This window comes from Erigeron canadensis, chromosome 9 (assembly GCF_010389155.1).
Source record: "Erigeron canadensis isolate Cc75 chromosome 9, C_canadensis_v1, whole genome shotgun sequence".
NCBI classification, from domain to species: domain Eukaryota; kingdom Viridiplantae; phylum Streptophyta; class Magnoliopsida; order Asterales; family Asteraceae; genus Erigeron; species Erigeron canadensis.
The window spans coordinates 6,669,119-6,695,662 of NC_057769.1; the positions used below are offsets into that span (position 1 = coordinate 6,669,119).

The 26,544-nt window shown below is 32.3% G+C and overlaps 3 protein-coding genes across 4 annotated transcripts; 1 reads left to right on the plus strand and 2 right to left on the minus strand.

The window, feature by feature from the left end:
• The first annotated feature begins 11,555 nt into the window (after nucleotides 1-11,555).
• On the plus strand, nucleotides 11,556-12,622 carry LOC122582718 (ethylene-responsive transcription factor ERF098-like). The gene has a single exon (XM_043755140.1). The coding sequence runs from the start codon at nucleotides 11,634-11,636 to the stop codon at nucleotides 12,105-12,107; it is 474 nt and encodes a 157-aa protein (XP_043611075.1). The 5' UTR covers nucleotides 11,556-11,633; the 3' UTR covers nucleotides 12,108-12,622.
• Nucleotides 12,623-17,025: 4,403 nt separating this feature from the next.
• On the minus strand, nucleotides 17,026-19,479 carry LOC122582989 (protein POLYCHOME-like). 2 transcript variants are annotated; one of them, XM_043755423.1, is made up of 4 exons: nucleotides 19,391-19,479; nucleotides 18,605-18,992; nucleotides 17,415-17,828; nucleotides 17,026-17,347 (listed from the first exon to the last, which is right to left on the minus strand). In XM_043755423.1, exons 2-3 carry the CDS (start codon nucleotides 18,980-18,982, stop codon nucleotides 17,430-17,432), a joined length of 777 nt encoding a protein of 258 aa, XP_043611358.1. In that variant the 5' UTR covers nucleotides 18,983-18,992; nucleotides 19,391-19,479; the 3' UTR covers nucleotides 17,026-17,347; nucleotides 17,415-17,429. The 2 variants fall into 2 exon arrangements, with proteins under 2 accessions (XP_043611358.1, XP_043611357.1); XM_043755422.1 differs by having other exon boundaries at nucleotides 17,026-17,828.
• A 2,003-nt stretch (nucleotides 19,480-21,482) lies between these two features.
• On the minus strand, nucleotides 21,483-23,189 carry LOC122582993 (hyoscyamine 6-dioxygenase-like). The gene is made up of 4 exons (XM_043755426.1): nucleotides 22,986-23,189; nucleotides 22,646-22,893; nucleotides 21,821-22,139; nucleotides 21,483-21,725 (listed from the first exon to the last, which is right to left on the minus strand). Exons 1-4 carry the CDS (start codon nucleotides 23,187-23,189, stop codon nucleotides 21,483-21,485), a joined length of 1,014 nt encoding a protein of 337 aa, XP_043611361.1.
• Between the last annotated feature and the right edge of the window lie 3,355 nt (nucleotides 23,190-26,544).

Genomic DNA, 26,544 nt, shown 5'->3' on the forward strand with positions numbered 1-26,544 from the left:
TATTACAAGTGATAATAAAGTGAGTCATTTGTCAATCAAAAGAATTTTATCCATTTGACTTTTTGGATAGTTTTGATGTTTAACAATACCAAATGGTTGTTTTATGGAGTGTTGGATTAGTCTAATTGGGACTGGAATAGAATTAAAATGGTTTAGGGAAACAAGGAATTGTTTGTACTGTTATACTCATTTGAACATATACCTTAATTATGTTCGCACGTTGGAATTTGGCAATTTGCATACCAATATTTCAATGAATCTGATTCTTTGACATTGAACCTGAAATAGTAAAAACCAAACAAAGCAAAATACGAGTAAAGTTGTCAAAATCACTAACTTAAGAGCGTGTTTGTGATTAAGTTTTGAAATGACTATCTGATTATTACGTTTATAAAATACAAATAACTAAAAATATGTTTGGATTAAAAAAGTGATTATCTACTATAAAAACTCAGTTTTAAAAAAACATGTACATACACACTTTTTCAAAGCTAAACGCAAACTCTATCTTAAAAACACAAAATAGATTTTGTAAATGCAACACCAATAACCTTCTAAGAAAGTACCCCATCCCCGCTTTCATCTAGCGATTTGGGCCACTCTGCCCTCAAATATATATAAGAAATTTTTCATCTGATCCAAACTAAATAATTTCTATGTTAAAGATACATACAGTTTCAAAAACTTTGCAAGTACCATACCATCTTTTATTTTTAAGGTGCAAATTGAATATCATAATAGACTACGCTACGTTGTCTTAATCTTATTTACGTTGGAGAGCCTTCTTACCCAATACCTAATGGGAGAAAACCATCTAATAGACCGCCCAAACAGTGGCGGAACCAAGATTGAACGTGACCCTTAGCATAAATTTTTTTCGTTAGCTTCGTATCGTTGCAAAGTAACGGTAACGTTTAGACTAATACAAATTTTAGCACTTTATTAAGGATTTTTTTGTCTTTTTTGGTGGGTTTTTAAAAGTTTTTGGCACTTTTGGAGTATTCTTTTTATATTTATTACTATAAATTCATTTTTATAAGTTATATTGAAAGAAAAATCTTTAGAAAGTTTAAAATTAGTTACATTGATCGGTATCCCATATTTATTTGACCCGTATTACCAATAAAAATACATCAATTTTCAGATGATTTATACTACAAAACTTTAACGGACCCGTAGTCCGGGCTACTCTTTATCTGGGTGTAGACGTGTAGTTCCGGCAGTGCACCCAATGACACGACAACATATTAAGAGAAAATGTAATTTTTTAAAACTTGAACATGGGTCTCCTTAATTTCAAGCCTCGTGAAGAAACTTTCGTATCATTAGGCTATTAACTCAATGGTGAAATACTATACCATCTGGAATGAAATATCATTTGCCTTTATCAAGTCTTATCAAGTGATTGTTTAGTTCATATAATTATGATGAAGATTATTTTCATGCTCATTACAAATACGATAGGTTATATTATTTTCATATTTTGTAAGTATGAGAATATTATTTAAATGAAAATACCTACAATTAATACCACTTATCTTTTACTCTCGCGTAAATTCTAGCATGATCAATCATGTTTAGTTTTACAGGGAAAAAAATAATAATTCAAGTGTTGTTTGTTTAGTATTTGCCAATTAAGTCACTATTTTTAATATGTTTTTTTTTTATTCAACACATAAAGCAAATAATAATACTACTTAACAGACACTTGATTTAGACGACACTTAATCGATTAAAAAAAAATACCTCAATCCGTTATTCACAACTCAAACCATTTTGTTTGAACGACAAATTTGAGTTTAACGACATACCTCTATATATATTCAACTCCAATTACAAAGAAATTTCATATTGGAAAAACGGGTACTTATAGCCTTATCAGGATGATTAATACTTATTTAACATAAAATGTAATTATTATCCTAAGGAGCGAAGTAGACTTGATAATTTTATCTTGCCTAAATATATTTTTTTAGAGCATAAATTATGTGAAATACATACCAAAAAGAATAATGTAACTTTTCAGGTTATGTATACATTTTCCGGATATTATGACTTTAAATCGGGGCATTTTGTATAAGCTTCACATCTATATAAATTTTAGTAAGTTCAAAATATAGAGTTATAGATTGTTCTCCAAATTAATGAAATATATAAACTATGGGCTAAAACACTAAAAGCTCCAAAATGCATAACAAGGCCACAATTAACTTCATGACATGTTTAGCCCAATAAAGCAGCCCTCTAAGTTCAATACTAAGTTTGGGGTCCAATTCCGCATTTCCGCGTTCCGCCCATTTCGCAGCAAATAAGCTAAGCGACATTTTTTTTTTCCTGAAGTGATGTTCTTAAATCTTAAATCTTAATACTATAAGTCTATAACTTTACTAACTTGTTTTTTCAAATTATTTATGGTAATACTAGCCTATAGTTGTTGAATTAAATAATGTGATTTTTGTATGTTAGATATCAAGTAATTATATTTTTCACACATAGCAAAACATATTTCTAATGGTTGACTATTTTATTTATTGTTAGTTGATAATTTACTTTGCTCATGTTAATATTTTATCATAGCTATGTTAATATTTTTATCATAGCTTCTTAGTAGGTACTCTGATATAGGGAAACCTAGTTACGATCAAATTGATTTATCCTTTATGAAACTGAACACATAATTCTTAAAGTTAATTACTGAAATGGTACCTTACATTTACGACATATTACTGGTTTCATACCTACTCTTTTGAAATTACGCTGATCATACCCAACGTATGCAAATCTCCACTCGGACCATACTGGAGGCTAACGCCGTCAGCTGACCGTTAAAACCTCCCCCACGTGACTTGCACGTGAGGGGTAAATATGTAATATCGCGTTTCCTAATTACTGAAATGGTACCTAACGTTTGCACGATATTGCTGGTTTCATACCTATATGTTTCTTAATTACTTAAATGGTACATAATGTTTAGTTATTAATTTATTTATTTTTTTTAATTTTTTTTAATTTGTTATATGTTTCTTTTATAAAAATTCTCCAAAACTTATTACAATTTAATGAAAATAGTCAGAATACACTTATAATCCACTCAAAAATAATACCAAATAGTTATTTCATAACAAAATATAAGTTTTAAAGTTCACGAATAACCAAAAATAGCAATAAAGTGTAATAAAACAATTTAAAAAAATTTTGCGAGGAAATTTTTTTTAAAAAAAAAAATTCCGGAAATACCGCAATGGAAATGCGATATTACATATTTACCCCTCACGTGCAAGTCACGTGGGGGAGGTTTTAACGGTCAGCTGACGGCGTTAGCCTCCAGTATGGTCCGAGTGGAGATTTACATACGTTGGGTATGATCAGCGTAATTTCGAAAGGAAAGGTATGAAACCAGTAATATGGCGCAAACATGAGGTACCATTTCAGTAATCAACTCTAATTCTTATGGTGCTAAAAGTTGGGGCTTTCGGGTTTTATTTGCAGGTTAGAGTTAGTAAAATTTAAAGCCTTTTAAGAACATGGATATTATAATATCCTTACTAACATATAGAAAAATTTCTTAGAGGGTTATTTCTATTTGTAAATATTTCACCAACAAATTAAGATACAATTTAAAATAAAACTGCAATAAAAAAAAATTAACAGTTTATTCACAAAAAAATATAAGCTCATATCCTATTATAACAAATTACTAGTTAATCAACTTGGGTTCAACCCGGGCATGTTTTTTAAAATTTTAAAATTATATTTAAAAAGGGTTAAGTCACTGGATGACCATCATACCTTCCTTCTTGTATATGGTTGTCCATCAAAAAATTAAGCTGTATGACCAACATACTTTTCAAATTTGTACATGGTTGACCAAAAGTTTACCTTTTTACCGGTTCATTGCTACGTCATCAAAAAAAATGTAGCCGGTAAAAAGATAAACTTTTGGTCAACCGTGTACAAATTTGAAAAATATCTTGATCATACAACTTAGTTTCTGGTTTGATAGACAACCATGTCCAAGAAAAAAAAGTATGATGGTCATCCAGTGATTTAACCCTAAAAGAAAATACGTTTAACCGGTATCATCGGTCAACTTTTGGTCAACAGTGTACAAATTTGAAAAGTATGTTGGTCATACAACTTAGTTTTCTGGTTTGATGGGCAACCATGTACAAGAAGGAAAGTACAATGGTCATCCAGTGACTTAACCCATTAAAAAAATGAGAAATTCCACAATGACAAACAAATTTACGTAGTGTTCAACCGGGCATGTTAATTAAAAGTTCAAAATTATAAAATATGTTAACTTAAGAGAGAATTTTTATTCTTTAAATAAATGATCAATATTTTTATTAAACATGTAAAAGGCTATTTCTATTTTATTTATATATAACATCATAATTAAATAAAAAGTTTTTAAGGTAATATGGATTTACCACATCAAAAACTTTCTAAGAATAATTATAAGAAACAATCTTGTCTTATTATGTAGGGCTAAGTGCGTCGAAATGCACTCAATTAATCACCAAAAGTTATTGTATACACGAACTCTAGGTTAGCGTATTTAATAAACTTCAAGTTATGGCACTCAAAGTGGATTTTGCTGAACCGGTTACCTCTCCACGGATGACAAATTCCAAATCAATATCACAAACCCAGATTTAATATCTTCATCCTAGATTTAACATCAATAAACCCAGATTTCATAAGCCATGGATCATGAATTCAACTTTTCATTCTTCTTTTTTTTCTTATGCTTTTTTATTCGATGCACACTCCATAGCACCCATCACCGGCCACCACCAATTGCAAGTCGTCACCAAGATCTATATCATCATATACATATATAGAGCGAAGAAGAAAAGAAAAGCCACCGTAATTCGCTCCCCTAATACGATGATGCCGGAAGCAGCACCCAATGAAAGGCTCACTTCTGGTGGTGGAGGATGCGGGGCTTTAACATCACAGTTATCGCCGGAAAGAGTCACGATAGCGACGGCAGTAGAGGAATCGGCGGCCATCGGAAGTTTTACATTTATAGGTATAGTTATAGAAGTATGAAATTACTTGTATGGATTTGAAGATAAATAGGTATAGATAAATCGGTGGTCGCCGGAAATGATGATTTGTTGGTAAACAGCACCGACCGGATTCCATACATGAATCTGGTACATATAAATTTTTTTATGTAATTCAGATCTGGTATAACATTTAGAGGAATTTCTTCATTGAGATAAACACAAAGATAAAAATGAAACAAGTGGCCAAGGAAGTTAGACGAATCTAATGTGGACGGAAGCTTCATATCTAAATTTAAAATGTTTATGGGTTATTGTAACGCTATCTGTTTAGAAAGTCCCTCGACTTGTCTCAAATATTTTTTCGGACTTGTCTCAAATATTTTTTCTGGGTCCAAATAAAAAAGTTCTATATTGTGGGGAACAAAACCGGCTAAAACGTCTATCATCAAGTAGTCAGTCACTTTTTGTTTTTAGTTTAATTTTAAATTATTTTATTGGTCAAATAATGATGTGTATTATTCACCTCATTTTTTCATCAAAAGAAAAAGTGAAATAAAAATAAATATAGGTTATGAAACAATCATACTACAAAAATGAATTCAATCCAATATAAACACACCATCAAAATCACGTCGATCTTTTGAATGCTCAGTAATAATCAACACAAAACTTAAAACAGAACAATAAATTCCATAATTACTTGTATATAATTAAGTTATCAGTATCATTAAATCATCATCATCATCCCCGTTGATACTTATCAATTTTAATATCCTTACCATACTATCGATTGACCGGTCAACAACCTCAAATTCATTATCCGAATCTTCTCCGACTACATTACCACTCAAAAGTCATCTGCTTCTTCTTTGTGCCGTTGGTGTTAAAGTTTGTACATGCCGTAACGGTGATATATATATAATCAGTAACTTCGTCGGATCTTGATGGTGGTGGGGATGGGATGACTGGATTTTGATGCTGGCGGCGATGGGGTGGCCGCATCTTGATGGTGGCGGTAATGGTTCCAACTGTTGTTATTCCGCCTCTATCCCTGTTCACCGACCGACAATGGTGGCTCACTTGTTGTCGATGGTTCACTCAGTGGCCGTATCTGGTGGTGTTGAAAGGGACAGGATGGAGAGAAGAAGATAAGAAAGCAGATTCATGCGTTGTAGATTCATAGGGCTTAACTATGTATATGTATGTTTTATACTTCTATATCTTATGTATGTATATAACAAGGGTTAACTATATATGTTAAAATGTATGTGAAAATTGAGAAAGATGATGAACAGGTGTTGTTGATGATGTGATATTTGGGTTAATGAAGTTGATCAGTAGTTGATGATGTTTGATTTGGATTCATGAAGAAGATGCTTGTGGGATATTTTTAGATAAATAAATAAATAAAAAAAGGGGTTTAAGTGGGTCTAATAGTACACGTGGCTGCTAAGTAGATTCCACCTAAGAGATGACATGTTCCACATCATTCATTACCCGGTATATACCTTTTATAGGTGTTTTCCCGGTTTTGTTCTTCATAATAGAGAAGTTTTTTGTTTGAACCCTATAAAAGATATTTAGGACAAGTTGAAGGACTTTTTAAACAAATAGCCCTTATTGTAAAATCCCCAAATTTTAGGGTTTTGGAAACGTACAAAATTCAAGGAAATAAGTCAGCCATACATGCCACGTAAGCAGTCAACGAGTCAAACTGAAAGTGGTGACCAGCTAACTTCTTACCCAGTAACTTTTGTTTAATATAGGACTCTTGAACAAGTTTGTTGAATAAAATAAAGCTGACCTAGAGTTCGTGTACACAATAACTTTTGGTGATTAGTTAACTGCATTCAGGCGCACTTAGCCTTATTATATATAGAGATAGAGATCGAATAACTAGAAACGAAAATGTGAAGAAAAAAAAACCCAATTCGACTGCTACATTTTAAAAAGAAATGACTTACCATTTTCGAGTAACACAGTCTCACGGGGAAAAAAAATTACCGATTAAATTGTTATATTTTTGAGTCAATAAATGAAAAAATCTAACAGAAAATAAAAATGTATAATGATATGCATACAATATTTATCGAGCCACAAAATATAATCGAACACTTGTTATAGAAAGGAAAGGAGAATGATCAATCCTCTTAATAAATTTATTAGCCCAAAAATTCTTTTAATTTATTGGATGGTGACATATGAAAACTAAAGGGGGATTAAAAGATAGATCAGCCAATGATGACTAGTCCAACTGGTTAGAGGCATCTCAGGTTTTACCCAAAGTTTTGAGTTGGATCCTTAGGGATGATAAGTCTTGGGGTTTTTTCCTCCGAATACTTGTAACGGGCTAGGGTCAACATCTCGTTGTCTAAGGTACGTGCAAAGCTTCACCATTATACGGTGATGTTTCCCTGATGTCACATACCGACCGAATGTTTGGAAAAAAAAAGAGATCAAATAGAATCCACTTGTTACATTCTTAAAGTTTTAGGAAGATTTTTAGACTAATATTTATGAGGATAAATCATTTTCCCAAAGGATAACCGTGAAAGATTGGCCGTCGACGGAGACCGTCGGTTAAGAGACAGGATATAATTATTTAGCTGATAAAGACCAACCCCACGATACTATTTGGGACCAGTGGCTTGACTCATCCAACCTTTAATTCATAAAAACTCATACGTTTGTATCATTCAATATAAATAACTGACTTTCCTTTTTCAGTAATACGACTTTTGTCCTTGTTTACAATGTTTTTATAACCGGTAAAAATTTATAAAAAGTTTGAAACCGCTTAACTATTTTTTTTTTAACGACAAGTCGACAACAATGAAGTATTATGAACAACTCAAACTAACAATAAGCTAGCAAAAAGATAATTAAATAAACAAACAAGAAAATAAACATAAAACCAGTTAAATGTTTGGCCTAGTTTTTACGTATTGCTTATTTGATAATATTAATTAATGTTAACTACCTCGTTCATGGGAGGTAATTATAATACAATCTTTTTTATTTTATAAATAGCACTAGATTTTAGACCAGTGTCCAATACAGAACACAAAATTAATGATATTAATATTTATAATCTATAAAAATATAATCAAATATATTATTGAATTGGACGACATTATCAATATTGTATTAAGATATCGATGTACGACATTAATAGGTAATATATAATAGTTTATGATATTTATAAGTCATTAATTCAACTATATTAAACTAAATATTATTATTTATATCTTATAAAAATCTAATCAAATATATTATTAAATTGGATGACATTATCAATATTGTATTAAAATACCGATGTACGACATTAATAGGTATCAATATATAATATTTTATGATATTTATATGTCATTATGTTTTGGAATAATTTTTTATAGACAATATTTCATATGTTGAAATTTTTTTGATTAGTTAAATGATTGAAAATTTTAAAAAATTCTCTCAAGTTGATGACTAAAATTAAATATAAATTGAGTATTCAGGCTAAAAAGTGTAAATTATTGATGAAAAACAAAAAAGTGTAATTTAATTGGACTTTTTCTACAAATTAATATAAATACTAATATAATAATATATTTGGATAATGATTATTAGAATTTTTAATTGATATTTAAATTAAATGATGACATAAGTGAATGTCAGTTTGATAAAATTGAATGATTTGATTGGTTAATAAGTCATTAGTTCAATTGTCTTATAATATATATTAAGATACATAATTTATATGCGTTACACAATTATACATTATGTTGTATGTTATGTGTGCATTTTGTATAATTAAAGTGATAATCAGTTGTATAAGTATTTGGTATTTAAGGAGACGAAAAAGTAGCTATGTCAAATGAAAGAAATTAAGGTCGAAAATTGCTACTAATATTTCCCTCGTACAGAAATGGAAATTAGATAAATGGCCATTTTAAATAGCTGCCAAATGAGACTTCTACTTTTATTTTTTTTAGACAGATTGAAAAAATTCTAGACATATGCTTTGTGAAAAGAAAAGTTTATAGCGTTGAATTTAAATCGATCTCTTACTATACACTAAAATGTTTAGCCAATTGGATTTTATAACGTTTCACATATGAATGAACAAAAAAATATATGTTTTCGATACATATTTTAAGAGTTTTTAAGGTTCTTATAAGAAAATGTTCTCAAAATAAGTGCTCATATATATATATATATACACACATATATATACAAGCATGGTATCCGCGCAATGCGGTAGCGGTGGTGGAAAGACGATATAATGGTGTCGGTGATGATACTATTGGTGGTGGTTTCAAGTGATGTAGGTTGATTTAATTGCGATAGTAGAAATTTTTAGAAGATTTAAAAGTTTTGGGTAGTTATGTAAAGAAAAAAACAAAAAAAGTCTAAGGGCAAATAAGGTATTTCAAAGATAGAAAAATTTAACGGGGGGATTTGCTTTGTTAAGGAATAGAGATAGAGACATATGAGACCCTTATTTTGAGAATCCATTTTTTTGTAACAACCATGAGAACTCCTAAATTTCATATTGGATCACAAGTTTTTTTTGTTCATTCACATGTGAAACGTTATAAAAATATATGTTGCAGAAGAATATTTTTTTTCAAAACCTTATATATAGTCGTTTGTAACATGTGAACAAAAAACGTGAACAAAGTCAGTTCACAAAGGGCTATATATAAGGTTTTGAAAAAAAGTTTCTTCTACAACATACTTTTGTGTATCATTTCACATGTGAACGAAAACAAAAAGTGATTTTCATGGTTCTTAAAAAAAAAATAGTTCTCAAAATAAGAAAATTATATATATATATATATATATATATAATATAGATATAGATAGATATAGATATAGATTGTTGTTCTATCTAGAATTCTTATGTACTTATTAATGTTTCCTTTTAAATTAAGCGAACGTTTTTTTTCCCCGACCGTCTTACAATTTTAGACCAAATCAACTACGTTTTGTTCACAAAATAAGTAAATAATCTAATAAAACATAAGGAAAATGATCCGCACTGCAGACTTTACTAAGCTTAGGTACTGCCACATTAAAAAAAGTTACAGATTAAACCTTTGAATTTGATAAACATACATAACTCTCCTTGAATTTTACATAGACTCCCCTTGAATTTTACATTCAAAGTTTCTTATTTCTGAATAATTAGTGTTGGGTTTAGTGGTTAATTTTTCAACAAGTTAATAATTAAAAATTGGGTAATGATAGATTCTCCTAACTCATCATCGTAATAATCTTCCTAATGCATCCATTTCATGACAAGTGTAATCCACTAATTATTTCAAAATTCATCATTTGATTGTGCTATGTGTCATGATCATAATTTTAAGAGGATTTTTTGGAGGATATATCAGAAAGATTAATATTTTTCTTAAAAATTACCAATAGCTAAAGGTGTGTTTAGTTGTGGAAAATATTTTTTAGTTTTTTATTTATAGTTTTTTAGAAAATGAAAAGAGTTTTTCATCTCTATAAGACAAATGAAAATTTTGAAAAACGCGTTCAAAACTAAAAAATATAAAACAATTTGAGGATTTCAAATTTAAAAAATGAAAATTGAAAAGTAGAAAACAATGTTTTTCATTTTTGTAAAAAAACATTTTTAAAAACTATGATTTAAACACGTTTTTTGTTTTCTATATTTTTTTAAAAAACAAAAATGGAAAACAAAACTTATTAATTTCCCAACTAAATACCGACCGCCTTTGAATTTTTAATAGAACACGCACAAGTCATCTCTAGAGAGGACAAAACAGATATTACATAGGAATCATTGGTAATAAGTAAAACATTCCTTTCTTTCCTACCCAAACATCTAATGTTGTTCCCCGAATTTATATACTGTATTATACTAGCGAATTTATCCGAGTTCAACCAGGTGTTTTAATTAAAATATAGAACTATATATAAAATATGCATGAAATTTTTGTTATTAATATATTATAAATCGATATGAATATGGTGAATTGAATAACATAATAATTATAAATTAAAGTACATATTGCATTAACGAAACATAAAAGGTTTGTAATAAAAGATTATGAACTTTAAATAAACATTTAATGAGTTATTTTTAATTAAAAATATTATAAATTGATTATGACATCATAATTAAAATAAAGATTTTTTTTTAAATGTAGACTTGTCACATCACATCTTTTCTTAAAATACTTTTGAAAGACAATTGTATTTTATTTAGTATAGAGATAGAGCTAGAGATTATCTTTCATTAGTCAATTTTTTTTTTTTTTTTGTTAATTACTCAAGAATAAAGTCAAATAATATTTGTTAGATCATTCTAATGTATCCCCACGTGCAAGTGCACGAACCTGAATCAACTTGCATATAATTTTTGCTCCTGTCAGGTTATTCACGAACCTTCGTGCCAAATGGCGGCTGTCGTTGATTTTCAAACGTTTGAATCAAAATAAATTCAACCCACCACATACGACCCGTGACTATCAAAATTAAATATTCCTTAGCTATATATACACCAACATATATATATATATATATATTCACCAATAATATTTATAACACTATCACTTAATTATTAACAACGAATAATCTAGTGCGTAAATAGTCCATATGGATGCAAAACAAGATAATATAGGTTCCGGAAGTGGTAATGACCAAAGAGGAAGAAGAGAAAATAAATACCGAGGTATCCGAAGGAGGCCGTGGGGACGTTACGCAGCCGAGATACGTGACCCGACTAGAAACGGGGCACGTTCATGGCTAGGAACGTTTGATACCGCGGAGGAAGCAGCCAGGGCTTATGATAGAGCTGCCTATGCATTAAGAGGTCATCAAGCCATTCTTAATTTTCCTAATGATGGACATTACCGAAATAATGTTGATCCCTCTTCTACGGCCGCGGAGCTCCCATCGAGCTCAAGTAGTTCTTCTTTAGTACCGCCATTATTGCCACAAAACTCGACATCAAGAGTGACTTCGAGGGACAACAACGAAAGAGTGGAGCCGGTGATCGAATTGGAGTATTTTGATGAACAACTTTTGGAAGATCTTCTTGGCAAAGATTCTTACAATGCAAGGAAGTAACTAATTAATTACTTAACATGATAATGTATTATTTGAGGAGTTTTTTTTTGTACGGATGAGACCTTTTTTTGGTCTCAATGGTGTTTTTAATGTTTTTAGGAAATCTTTTGGTAAAAGTACAAACTCTAGAGTTTGAAAGGCAGGAATTTGTCACGTAAGGCAAAGGAGACGTTTAGAACGTTGGACTTGTGCTAAAAGTACCAAGAGTGACGTTTAGAACATTTGGCTTATCATAAAATGCCAATGAAGGCAAAGGGATGCGTTTGGAAGCTTTCACCTTTGTGACAAGTCCGACATTTTAAACGCCACTCTTGCTACTTTTTGCAGAAATCTATGTTATAAACGCCTCCCTTGGCTTATGTGGTAAAGTCAAGACTTTCAAACGTCAGAGTTCCTACTTTTACAAAAAGGTTTCCCAAAAACACTAGAAACACCATTAAAACTCGAAAAATTCATCTTTACAAAATTTTCTCATTTGAGGATTTGATTAAGAAATTTATGGGACTTCAGATAAACAATGCATGTGATGTAATGTTTGATATGATATAAGCATGTGATCGCACGCAATTTAGACATTATTTAAACGTTTGTTTCTATGTACGTAATCTTGCTTAGGTATATGATTTATATAACCATGTGAGCGTATTGAAATTAGTAGTGATTGGTCGCACATGTTTAACTTGAAGGGACTGGGTATTATAAAACAAATGTTAAAGTAAATAAAAAAGAAAAAATCTTGACCCTTAGATCATGGTCAAATTGATGCACGAAGATTCACGAAGCAATTGTTGCATGATAATTTTCATGATGTGATTTTCACTTAAAATTTTATTTGTTTTACTTTAATACTTGTTTTATTTTACCTAAAACCTAAACTGGAATACGTAAACATATATATTGATGACAATTACACATGGTTCAAACTTCAAAATTGTGAGTCACTTATAACGGAGGTTCGATCCCCAATAAACACTAAAGTAGTACACATTTCATTTTTCTTTAGATCAGGTTTTTAATGTTGGATGAAATGGGATCGGCTGGTAATAACCGACTACCTTAATCTGAATAGGCCTTCATTCTTAACGATGGAAGGCATGTCTCAAGTTTCACTCTTAAAAAATAAAATAAAATATATTGATGTACATTCGATATGTATTTTTATGTTCATTTAGAAGAAGTCGTACAGTATTAAACTTTGAAGTACTAGTTTTTATTGAAATAAAAAATTTTCCGTCTACTTGAGTAAAAGAACCTTTTGTGTGAAAATTTGTGTATCGGTTTTTTCTTGACGGCTAAACTATTTTTACATCTGATCTATCTTAATTTATGTGAGGATTTGTGTATCAATTTATCTTCACAAAACTGAACCATTACCTTCGATTTTAATTTCTTTCATCACATAAAGTGATATCATACAGTATCATTTCCTCCATTTCTCAAGTATTCTATTTCTTCGGACGAACGGCTGAGGTGGGTAACTTCAAATATTTACATTTCTCTTTTTTTGGAAACTCTATAACATATTAGTCGAACTCTGAAAAGGCTTTGATAGTTGGGACAAATGACTTAAATATGTATTTGACTTTGTCAATTCTTAATTGGTAAAAATTTTCTAAACTGGTAAATAAGAAAATAATACGAGTATATTATATTCCTGTGTCCTTTAACTTTTCCCTATGAAATTGTGGAAAAATCACATAATACTTGGACATATTTGATATTTCCAAAGGAAATCAGTATCTCTTATGTCCTCTTTTCTCATGGTTAATCTAACAAGAGAAATGAATTGAGACTATCTCCAATGGGGTGCCCTTAGGCGCCCTTGGATATCCTTTAGGGTTGAAGTTTGTCCAAAACTAAGGATTTTTTGAAGGATGCCCTTACCTAAGGGCATGCCCTTATTTGTCCTTACTTAATATATTTTTGTTTTTAGTTGGTGGTAAAGAGATATGTTAGGATATTTAAGGATGTTTGTATGGTTAGAGATAAAATTATAAGATTTGAAGGATTTATAATGATGTATAAGGATATGATGTGGCATGCCTAAGGACATCCTTAGCTTTGGAGATATCTTGATTTTCATTTTTCAAAGTTCAGTTCTCCACCCAAACATAACCAAGTATTTCAAATGAAAAACTACAAACTCAAAGTAAAGAATACATAACATTTGGTTATGGCCCATGAAATATATCCACTAACTTTAGTGGGAAAGAGAATGAGTATTTAGAAAGAGAATGGATTTCGGCGTTTGGTACAAGTAGAGAATGAATATATAAAAAATACAAAATTTTAAATAATAACCAAATTTAATACATATAACATCACTAAAACCAAAAAAAAAAAACAAAATCATTCCCATCCATTCTCTACATTTTATAGAGAATTGAGGGAATGTAATCGATTCCCACTTCTCGATTCTCTTTCTCATTCTCCATTACAACCAAACATGAGAAGTCTTTCTCATTCTCTTTCCACCCTTTCCATTCCATTGTACCAAACACTCCCTTATTATTTCATTTAAAAACTAGCCTGAAAGAAGAGACATACACTTAACAGTCGATTTAGTACATCAATGGTAATTATAGGTAAACTTTAACTTCAAACTTTTTATAAATCACAACTAGTATATTATATAAAGGTTAACCTCTTTCGACCCTAAAGAGTGTCGATTTAAAATGTCGTTCCTAAAACGTTCAATAATTTTTTGCTTGTGGCGAGCTTAATACGCACTAGACGTGGTTTATGATATTGATGTCTTAATTGCACATTGTTTATGATTATGCATTGAGTTTTGGGCATTTCTGTAAGGTGTTATCTAGAATAGCATGTACGGTTAAGTTCTGTTTCCCCACATTTAGATGAGAATGTTGGGCTTAATAGTAAGATAAAACGCCGAGTATGTTGTTACATTCGTTTCCCTTCAGACAATCTCAATGCAGTATTGCTGTACATACTAATTGTTGATGGAAACGACGGCTTTATGAAGATTAAGATGCGATTAAGGTCACGATCAGATCACTCTAAAATACAGGAAAGCTGTCGAAATATATGCATTTATGGAGAACTGAGTATCACCAACAGGCATTACTGTATGTTTAGCCGTAGAGGCAATAATGTGTCGTTTTAAGTCTAACCAAAACTCATGTATCCAACTAATCACCCAGAAAATCATTATGAGGCTTCATGTAATCTTTGTGGATAGTACATTATTAGTTGATACATGGAAAAGATAGTATGTTTGGACCAGACGTGTCTTATTTTTCACCCAAGCCCATTTGATACTTTCTCTAAAACAGCCTGTAACTAACAATCCATTACTCTTGACCCACCCCATCCACTTTGCCAACTCTAAACCTACACATTGGTTGACAGCCCTCAAGTACTCTTTCATTAAAATTTTAGTCATACATGATACATATACTTAACGTAGCCTTTTTTGACCCGAACTGCTCTCATATTGGACAACCTGTTATGAGTCTTTTGACCCAAATCAGGTTCTATCAGTAACCGGACCTGTCCTTTTACCACCTATGTTCTGTGTGATTTAAGATAAGTATCAAAATAGGTTCTATGGAACTGTGTTCAGAACAGAAGAGGCCAACAAAAATGTATCAATTCACATGCATACACAGATACACTTTATGTGGATTTCAATAGCTTACATAAGCACTGCAGTTTATTATATCTTTCATACAGTTGTTTGTTGACTCTCAGAAATGTTTCCCTGTATGTTCACTGGAAACTACAACAAAAGTGGAAAGCTGGACACTGATAGCCATTGCAGAAGACGAATTTTCAAGCTGAATGGTATTCTGCCCGGCCACCTTTATCTTAATAACCGATTTGTATATCTGCAATTTTCCTGTATGCTAGCATAACATATGCTATGCCAAATTAGATGGTTATTCTCCATGACTAGTATTATGGTAATCCAACTTATGCTTACAAAGTCTATAAGCATTGGCGCTTTATCTGAAAGTTATAGCTAAAATTGTTACCAAATTCCCTCAAAATCATCAATAAGCCCAAGTTAATTCAAAAGACAAATATCTAAACAAATCGGATAACTGACATTACTAATCAAACTTCTTCACATGTTTATATACTTAAAAAAGACACATTAGGTGTTAAGGAAAAGAAAAGTGACAGTGTGACCTGTCAAATTAAGCTCTTAATTAACACTTTCATGATTTACTAAGATAATTTATGAACAGATCGTTTTACTAAATCAGAAACAAATCGATGATTTACGAATCGTTTGTAAGTCACCTGAAGACTGGCGTAGTTTTCCTGTCCTTTCATATCACATAACCTTGCATAATGCAAAAACAATACTAACTACATTAACAGGGGACAAATTACTAGTATACCTGTATTAAATCACACGAAAACTATTGACGTACACAGCCATTTATATGTATTAAATCTATCAGGTTTGTTGGTACATTCTAGCATCACCAACACAAGACTTATTAACTTTTCTGCAAGTAACAGACTAACAGCTATCCCACTAAATTACTACAGAATCGATTGTAAGCCACCTGAAGACTCGCCTATCTAGCTTTCATGTCTTTCCATATCACATATAAGCTTGCGTAATGCAAAAACAATATTTACTACAATAACAAGAGACAAATTACTAGTATACCTGCGTTAAATTACACGAATCCGAACTGTTGACATAGACAGCCATTTATACGTATTAAATCCATCAGGTCATTCATCACATTCTAACATAACCAACTGAAAACTTATTAACTTTCAGAACAGCCAATCCCACTACACACATGGAAGCAACTGTGCCTAAAATGCTAGTTAGGCATCTACTTGTATCTTTAGTGCAAGAAAACTGCTCATTTCATAAGTTAACAAAAGAATCACCAGTCAGACAAATGCTTTTAGTTTTTGAGAATAAACAGCAATAATAAATGCTTTATTACTTATATCCAATCTCAACAACAAATGAGTATTTTAAGCGAATGACTCATGGAGTCATGGGTACAAAAAACCATCAGCTACTTGTCCCAGAAATGCTATTACTCGGGTTTACAGTTTCAACTAATGTATAACAAAATCAACTATGGATACAAGATTTATCTCCTAACAGCTGGGTCATATCATTCTACACTGAATATAGGCTAATGTTTCAAGAAGAAAAGGTAAACAAGTACTATAACACTGGAAACCCAATCATCAGTTGATGATCCATCAACCAAACCAACCTTGCTCGTTCATCAATCCTGTGATCAACAAGAGTTGAGAGCCTTCAACTGTACATCAATTCTAAGAAAGAGTTGATCAGCTTACCACATTCATTTCAGATCACCGCATTGACATCAGAATTCTGACCTTTTTCTCTCTTTCAGCCTTTTTGGCAGCCGGGGTTCTCTTCGATCTAGCCAATTCCTCCATCACCACTTTCTCAACAATGTCGATCGAGTTCAGCAGCCTCTTCGCAGGTGTCAAAAACTCTGATTCACCTCCACCTTGATTAGCAAAATCAGCAAAAATCATCGGAACCTTTCCCAAATTCGACGACTTAAATGTTTTAGATGCTATGTTTGGCTTCGGAGTTACTAGAAAAAGCTCTTGCTCAAGGCGAGCGCCTGATGGAGAAGGATCTTGATCAGCAGGCTGTTGTCGATAGATCCTTGTTGGGGCCGGGGTCTCCAAAACTTGACCATTACCATTTCCCAATCGCTCTCTTCTTTTCTGAATTGCCTATATTAACATTTCAAAATCAAATAAATTAATACAAAACATTCAAAAGCATCCAATAACTAATATTATTAATAAATCAAAAGCATCCAATAACTAATATTATTAATAGTATATAGCCATATAACAATGAAGAAACGAGAAAACACATAATCCAAGTCAAAGACAAATCAAAAAACACATAAGCGATAAATATATTTATACATGATCGGAACTTCAAAACACTTAAAGGCACAATTGTGAACAAAATACTCAACAAAATCAAACTAGCAAGCCCCAATTTAACAAAATCAAGAAAATACAAACCAGAAACTCTAGATTTGACAATGCCCACTTATGAGTTATGATCAAAAAAGTTATTTGTCCTATTAACAAAAACAATCAATACATTGACTTTTAATTACATGTCTATGAGAACCATTATTACATCATCAAAATATGCTATTTTGCAAAACTCAAAACAGAATTGTAAATGCCTAATTATCAAAAACCCATTTCATCTTATAATAACTGCCTATAGATACAATCCTCAACTAAAAAACATTACATCAATTTGCATAACCTACACTTACAAAATCAATATCAATACAACCACATTCACATATACCATATATGCATACAACAGAATTCTATAGATACAAACCCACAATAATCAAGAATATATTAATTGCATCAATAACTAAACCCGTTTTACCATATACATAGAACAGAATTCTAATATATGTATAGAAGTAATAATTAAACAATAAGTAAACAGAAAAGAAAGAAAGAAAGGATACCCTATCGATATGAGTGATATCGGCAAGTGGCCTACGTGGATACCAAGAAGGTAATACACCATTTGCCCATGAATTTGCACCTCTTCCACGCCGTGAAACGTTACGAGATGGTGGTGTGTTCTGTCTCTGGCCACCGTTATGCCTATTCACCACTGGACTTCCAAATATACCCCTTCCTCTAGTTAAATGTGCCACACCTCCATTGTGTTGACCTAAGCCACCTCCAGTCAACGATGTCGAACCCCATCTGAACGGTGCCCGATTTTCATCACCAATTTCATCTGGCCTAATTCGTGTTCTACCAACAGATGTTAAACGAGCACGATACGTTTCAGCAACATCGTTTGGCCTAACAAGTCGATCACGTGCTTCCGGCATGTTTACTCAACTGTAAAATAACCCAGTTGAAATTATCAAGAACATGAATATAAATAAAGTATTATAAACTGAATAAAACTACAAGATATGAAAAACCCAGATTCCAATTACAAAAGAGGTTGATTTTTATGAATACCCAGATGGTAAAATTAGGTTTAAAATGTGACCCACAAAAAACCCAAATTAAATATACAAAAAAAACTTATAATTATACCATGAAGAAAGCTACAAGATATGAAAAACCCAGATTACAATTATAAAAAAGGTTACCCAGTTAATAAAATTAGATTTAAAATGTTACCCACAAAAAACCCAGATAAAAATTACAAAAAAAAAAAATAATAATAATAATAATAATTAATGTTATATAATAAAAAGAGTGATAAAGATGAAATAAAAGTTGTTTACCTGATGAATTTGGATTGAAAATTTGGGGGTAATCGACAACAAAGGCGGAGAGTGTTTATAATTTGGGGGTGAATTGAAGAAGTAGAAAAAGAGAGCGTTTGGGAGATGTGAAAAATGGTGAGTTTTGAATGAAATTTTGGGCGGTATTATATGATACTCGTAGTTTTGGTTTTTGATTAACGTTCCGAAATTAGGCGATTAATTTTGAATTAGTTTGTAGTAATTAGTTAGTAAGCATGTGCAACAAGGATTAGGGAGTGAGATTCTTGAAATTCAAATTGTTTTCGTTAAGCAATTGGGCGGGCTGGATTTTGTTTCGCTAAAGTTACTAAAATGCCATTCATGTGAAGATTTGTCATTTGTGTGGCTATTTGTGTCGTGACGCGAATACGTCAAATTGGTGCGTCATAATCAAGTTTGTTTGAAGAAAAAGAAAACAAAAGCTCATAAAAGTCAAAGCGTGACTTCAGTCTTTTAACTACAACCCTTTTTGGTTATCATTGCTAGAGCTGTAAATTTCGACCCAACTTAAAATTCAATCCGAAAAAAATCAGATTAGGTTATGAAATTTTGACCCGTCAACCGTTAATCCAGTAACCTGATATTTTATGTTTGAGTTCGGGTTAACCATTTGGGTTTACAGGTCGACCCGTCAACCTGAAAATAATTTAGATTTATATAAAAAGTTTTAATCTGTCAACCCACCAATCCATTTGACCCGTAAATCCGTCAACCCATATGGGTTGGGTTCGGGTTGACAGGTCATGGGCCAGGGTTGAAATTTTTGGCCTGAAAGTTTTAGTGAGTTTTAGGGCCAAAGATTTTTGACCCGTCAACCCGCGAACCAGAACCCATTGACAGCCCTACTTATTGGTGTCTGCAGAGGTGTTAATCTCGACCCAACTACAACTAGAAAAAAATCAGGTTAAGCTTGTGAAATGTCGACCCGCCAACACAAAAACACATTAATTCACTAACTTGATTTTTTCAGTTGGGTTCATGTTGACCATTTGGATTAACATGTCAACCCGTCAACATGAATATATATATTATTAACTTATTATATATTTTTTTTTAATAGGTCAACCATTAACTCATTTGACCCGACAACTTGTCAACCAATGACCCATTTGACATGAAATCTACTCAACAACCAATATGACCTGAAATCAACTTGTTGAACCGCCAATCCACCAACCCATTTGACCTGCCAACCCGAGACTCGACCCGTCAACCTGATTTTATTTCATGTTAGCGGGATGTGTTCGGGTTGACAGGTTATGGTTAGGCTTAAGTATTCTGACCTAAAAATTTTAATAGGTTGGGTTAGAGTTAGAGATTTTCGACCCGTCAACCCGAACCCATTGACAGCCCTAGTGTCGTGTTCACGGGTCGATCGATCATTGGTAATGACCACGAGTAAATGATGGGAATCATGGTCCGACTTTTAGTAGGTTGGGTTAGGGTCAAAGGTTTTCGACCCGTCAACCCGAACCCATTGACAGCCCTAGTGTCGTGTTCACTAGTCGATTAGTGGTAATGACCACGGGTAAATGATGAGAATCATGGTCCGACTTTTAGTAGGTTGGGTTAGGGTTAAATGTTTTCGACCCGCCAACCCGAACCCATTGACAGCCTAGTGTCGTGTTCACTGGTCGATCGGTGGTAATGACCACGAGTAAATGATGATGGGACTCATGGTCCGACTGTGATGGCCGTTGGCTAATGATTCGTGGTTATTGTTTTGAGTCTTTTTATGTCCTAATTTTTTTTACAGTTTAAAGGATGTATAAAAACTGCGTAAACCACAATAGTATAATGATGATTGGCTTAGATTTAATTTTGCTTTTAACTTAAAATAAAAAACGAGGAAACAACAATGGGCCAAATTAAACAGATTGCAAAAGATTTATTAATACACCAGTCATAATTTACAAAATGTAAATGCATGTTACACACATGCATGTATATTGTAGTATACGCTTCACCCTTTCATAACATTCAATACGTGGCATTAATTTGTTCTTTTAGAACTTAAAAGACACGTGCCATTACACACTAGAGAACATACCGTATCCAACAAACTTTGTACTCATAGCTTGAAGCATTCTAGTGCCCTTTCCGCCTCGCAATTGTTACCGATGAACGTACTAAAAAATTCTTTGTATGTGTAACCATGGTACATCGGTTTATCAGGAGAACCAAGCAAAGCATCCGCAGGTCGTATCAATATGTCATTTGAAGGAATTAGAAATGTCCCAATGGTGGTCCGGGACTTCTTTGAATCAGTCACAACGCGGTGCACCACACTTTTTAGCTTCCCGTTGCTTATAACCTACTCATGATTATCACCCTTGTTACTTTTGGTTTAAAAAAAAAAAAAAAAGAAACCAATTAAAGTTAGAAATTAAATTTAATTTGAAAAGTTACCCGCAATTGGAGTCCTGGAATAACGACGAAAGAGTCTGGAAGAGGCTCAACGCCGATCCATTGACCATCTTTTAGAGCTTGAAGTCCACACACATTACCTTGTTGAAGTATACTAATAAGATTCGGGTCACAATGTGCTTGCATTCCAAGTGTTAAACTTGGGTCAGGGCAAGGAATGTGATGGTTTACAGAAATTAATTGGTTTTTGATCAATTCTCCTTTGAAATACCCTCTTTCAAGTCCCATTCCATCGCAAATTAACTCCAATATCGTCAATAGAAACTTTTTCACTTCAATTGAGTACTCCCCGACGACTTTCCTATGAATTAATCTTACATATATATTAGTTGAAAAACACAAAATTCTGCCGAGATAAGTATCTTGTAATGTAACAAACTTTGAACGAATGTCTATAGTAGGAAATAACTAAAGTTGTGTGTATTGTATGTAAACATCTCGAAAATAATGTTTATTGTATGTAAGAAAATGTATTCAACCAATTAAAATCAGACAAGTGGCATCTCTATATGGTTGCCACGTATGTTTTCTTACATACAATAAAATATTTTTTAAAGTTGTTTACATACAATACACAAAACTTTAGTTATTTACTACTATAGACATTCGTCCAAAGTTTATTACATTTCAGGATACTTATCTCAATCCTGATAAAGATTAATTGTCAAATATGGGGTTCGCCTACTTTTTGGGGATGAGAAGTTTAGAGTTCAATCACTCATGAGTGATTTTAGTTAGGATTATTTGGGTAGTATTATAGGAGTTTAGTAGATTTGTCGTTAAAAAATAATAAAAATAATGAGTAACCTGTAATGGGGGTCTTCGGGCCAACAATCGATATGGTCTTCAAGGGGATGACAGCGATGAGTCAAGTTATCTCTCCAATAATGAATCTTTTCATTTTCATAGTTTAATGTACTTGTATAAAGCCTGCAACTCGAGTTCAAGTCATTGGAATAGAATATTGCTTTGAATTCTGCAGGGGATGCGAAAAACTCTTTGAAAACTTTCATTGTTTGATCCATCAACTCCCTAGATACTCCATGATTGATCACCTGAATTGTGCAAATCGTATATGTAAATCTAATATTTTTTTGAATAAACGACATTTTGTGACTCGCAACTTGTACTATATATTATTACTCACTTGAAAAAGTCCAAAATTTTGGCATGCTTTTACAATTTGTTGAGCTATGAGAGCTCGTTCAGGGCCATTGATGTTTTCGAGATCGATGAGCGGAATGTCTTTGGATGATGGAATTATGTACGTTCCTGGCCTCCTTTCAGGTGGAAAAATATAGCTTTCCGGCAAAGATTGAACGCTCGACCAGTTGGAAATGAGAACATTCATGATTTCGAATGATTGGTTCTTAATGAACCAAAACAAACATTCCACATTCATATTTATAATAGGTATCCTATAAACCCCAACATCATGGCTTGATCGCCTTTTTAAATATTTAAGTAAACCAAATTAGTTATATTTATCATTTGTTCCGTATTATATATTATATCAATGAGGTTGGTGACATATTGATAAAGTCTTTAACTTTGAGAGAATCTATCTGAGTTTGAGTTCACTCCACATTTGTTGGGGTGGACTATTATGGAGTTTTCAGAAGTTTTTTATTCCATCATAGTCATATGTATAATTTAAGAGTAAATATATGATTATTTGATATAGAAATTTTTGATCATCTAAAAGTTGGACCACAACTAATTGTATAGGATATGATAATTAATATTTGTGTTGTAATCTAGCATTTGGAAAATCAACTTAAGATTTCTTAGCAGATCACTATGACTGCGATATGAAGGATGATAATTGTACGAATATGAGTTCATATAATGTTTAAGTACTTCAAAGAAATGGACATATTGTTTCTTAGCATTTACATTTACGATAATAATCGTCATAAACAAGTTATTGATCTTATTCAAATAATGTTTTTAACATCCTGGTCCTCTATAAAATGGACCACAATTCATTCATGGTAGATAAAATAATATTAGTGATGTACGTGATCGAATATGATTAAAATGTAATATCAATTTTTGGCAAATAATTGTACTTTGGAAAGATATATTTTTAGATAATAATTAGGGTTAATAATTATTAATAGTTATGTTAACATAATGAGGTTAAGGATCTCATGACTGAGGATTGAATCTGCGAGAGGGGGAGTTGAGATTTTTTGAAAACTCGGGATTGGATTGGACCGGTGAGAAATTTGATTGGATTTTTTATATATTAAAGTAACAATCTTAAACTTAAACATGATTGTTTAGAAACATTAACATGATACTTCAAAGTTGAACAATTAATATAAACTTGAACCAATTTAGAACTAATTTAAAAGTTTACTAAAGAAAAAAAAGTTGGCCAAAGTCGACCCGAATAAAGCCAACTTTTGACCGAATCGACCAAGTTTTGACCCAATCGGCTGAGTTTTACCAAGGTTGACCCAATTATGAGCCGTTTATAGATATTTAATATGTTCCGGTTCGACTCGTCTCTAGAAACAACCGATCCCGATCTGAACCTGATTTCTCAACCGAATTGGCTGATTTTCGTTACCATGAAATAATGCTTAGCGTGATTTATAGAAATTGTGGTTGGCTTGCAAATGTGTTCCTCTTTTTTAGTCCTTTTTGAGATTGTTGATAATCCAGTTACATTGTTTTATGTTTGGGTTGAATACATGGTGGTTTAATGGATTCGTTTGGATAGCATGTAGAAAACTTTTTGTATAGGTGAGTTTCTAATGGAAACATACAATTTTTAGTGTCAAATGGTGAATACTTAACTACGGCGAATTAATGCCCCTTTCCTTCGCTACTAGGATGAACTAAACTGGTGAATACTTAACTTAACTACGGACAATCGGTTGTCTAAAGCAGATCCTACTACCATAAAAGGTGCCAAGGGAATTTTCCATGCAAACTCCTCCCACAACAACTTAAGGATTAATAGGAGCAAAAGTTACACTTGACAAGTTCCGAACTCCCGCTTTATAACAGAAACCCAAATGCCTAATTAAAAAGGGAAATTATAATCTAGGATTCCTTTTTGAAAGGAAAAGCTAATTCCACACCTCTAGAATTTTTGTTATGTTTATTAAAAATTTTAAGAGAAGGAAAGGCTTGTAAATTTAGAATGCTTTTAGCCGAAGACTTCATATCGTTTTAAAAAATGATGACACAGACATGAAGTATAAAATTCTACGTACTCCGTAGTAATGAACTCTTTGTTTTAAACACGAAAATGAGCGCGTTTGGCGTTTCTGAAGTTTCCAATATCCTTTATTTAGAAAACAAAGGCAGAAAATTGGAGATAACTTTTTGCAACTAAACTCGTCGATAGCAACCTCAAAATTGATTATAACCTGAGTTTTTAGGGCAATTTTTATTTGTAGAGATTAACTCACTTTAGAATTTTTTAAGTGTTTACCATTGGATTTTTAAACAAATACATTTGATATTTAGGTTATGGCTGGCAGCTTTTGGTAGATACGTTGTGACTTTTTTTAAGGCTCAGTTTAGATGATGTCTGGTTTGGTCGAAGTGTGATTACGAGGTAGGTTAACCATGAATATTAAAGACGGATTTAATGTTAAGAACTTAACATTATTAATGGGGCAGACCTCTTCTACAATAAAAAAAAATTAAAAATTACCACACGATGAAAACTTAGAGTTAGTGGTAGAGACATACAGCAGAGAGCGAAAGTTATATAGGTTAAAAGACCATTTCATACCTCTTTAACCTTAGTTTTACATAATTTATATTTTTTCATGATCGTTTGCGAATGATCAGTGAGGATCTAATGATGCATAGGGCCGTAAACGAACTAGAGGTACAGTGGTTAAGATATTGATGCCTTATCATACAATGTTCATGATTATGCATTGAGTTTTGGGCATTTCTGTAAGTGTTATCTAGAGTAGCATGCACAGTTAAGTTCTGCTTCCCGACCTTTAGATGAGAATGTTGGCTATATTGTAAGCTAAGAAATTAGCCGAGTATTTTGTTACATAAGTTTCCTGTCAGACCATCTCATTGCAGCATATAATTGTTGATGGAAACAAAGGCTTTACGAAAATCAAGATGTGACTCAGATTGAGGTCATGATTGGATTACTCTAAATTTATGGAAAGCTTTCGAAATATATGCATTTATGGAGAACTGAGTGTATCACTAACAGGCATTAGTGTATCTATAGCCCGTATAGGCAATAATGTGTTGTTTTAAGTCTGCAACCAAGACTCATGTATCCAACTAATCATCCAGAAAATAATCGGAGGCTTCAAGTAATCTTTTTGGATAGTAAATTATAAGTTGATACAGTTTTCTGGAAAAGATAGTATGTTTGGACCAGACATGTGTCATATTTTTCACCCAAGCCCATTTAATACTTTCTCAACAATCCATTACTCTTGACCCACCCCATCCACTTTGCCAACTCTAAACCTACTAAATTGTTGACAGCCCAATCGGCCCTCAAGTACTTTTTAATAAATAGTAACTCATACACATACTTAACGTAGCTTTTTTTGACTCAAATTGCTCTCATTGGACAACCTGTTATGAGTCTTTTGACCCAAATCTGGTTCGACCAGATCTGTTCATTTTACCACCTATTTTATGTATGATTTACAAGTAATGAATCTAGCTTTGACAAAAGGGTGGCTCTCGGTCGGATTCTT

Excerpts from the sequence above, each read along its gene's own strand:
- LOC122582718 (XM_043755140.1), top strand. The coding sequence starts at position 11,634 with ATGGATGCAAAACAAGATAATATAGGTTCCGGAAGTGGTAATGACCAA.
- LOC122582989 (XM_043755423.1), bottom strand. The coding sequence starts at position 18,982 with ATGCCGGAAGCACGTGATCGACTTGTTAGGCCAAACGATGTTGCTGAA. Across the intron at positions 17,829-18,604 it reads ATATCACTCATATCGATAGG|GCAATTCAGAAAAGAAGAGA; the intron begins GTATCCTTTCTT and ends ATGTTAATATAG.
- LOC122582993 (XM_043755426.1), bottom strand. The coding sequence starts at position 23,189 with ATGAATGTTCTCATTTCCAACTGGTCGAGCGTTCAATCTTTGCCGGAA. Across the intron at positions 22,894-22,985 it reads AAAATTTTGGACTTTTTCAA|GTGATCAATCATGGAGTATC; the intron begins GTGAGTAATAAT and ends TGCACAATTCAG. Across the intron at positions 22,140-22,645 it reads CCCGAAGACCCCCATTACAG|GAAAGTCGTCGGGGAGTACT; the intron begins GTTACTCATTAT and ends ATTAATTCATAG.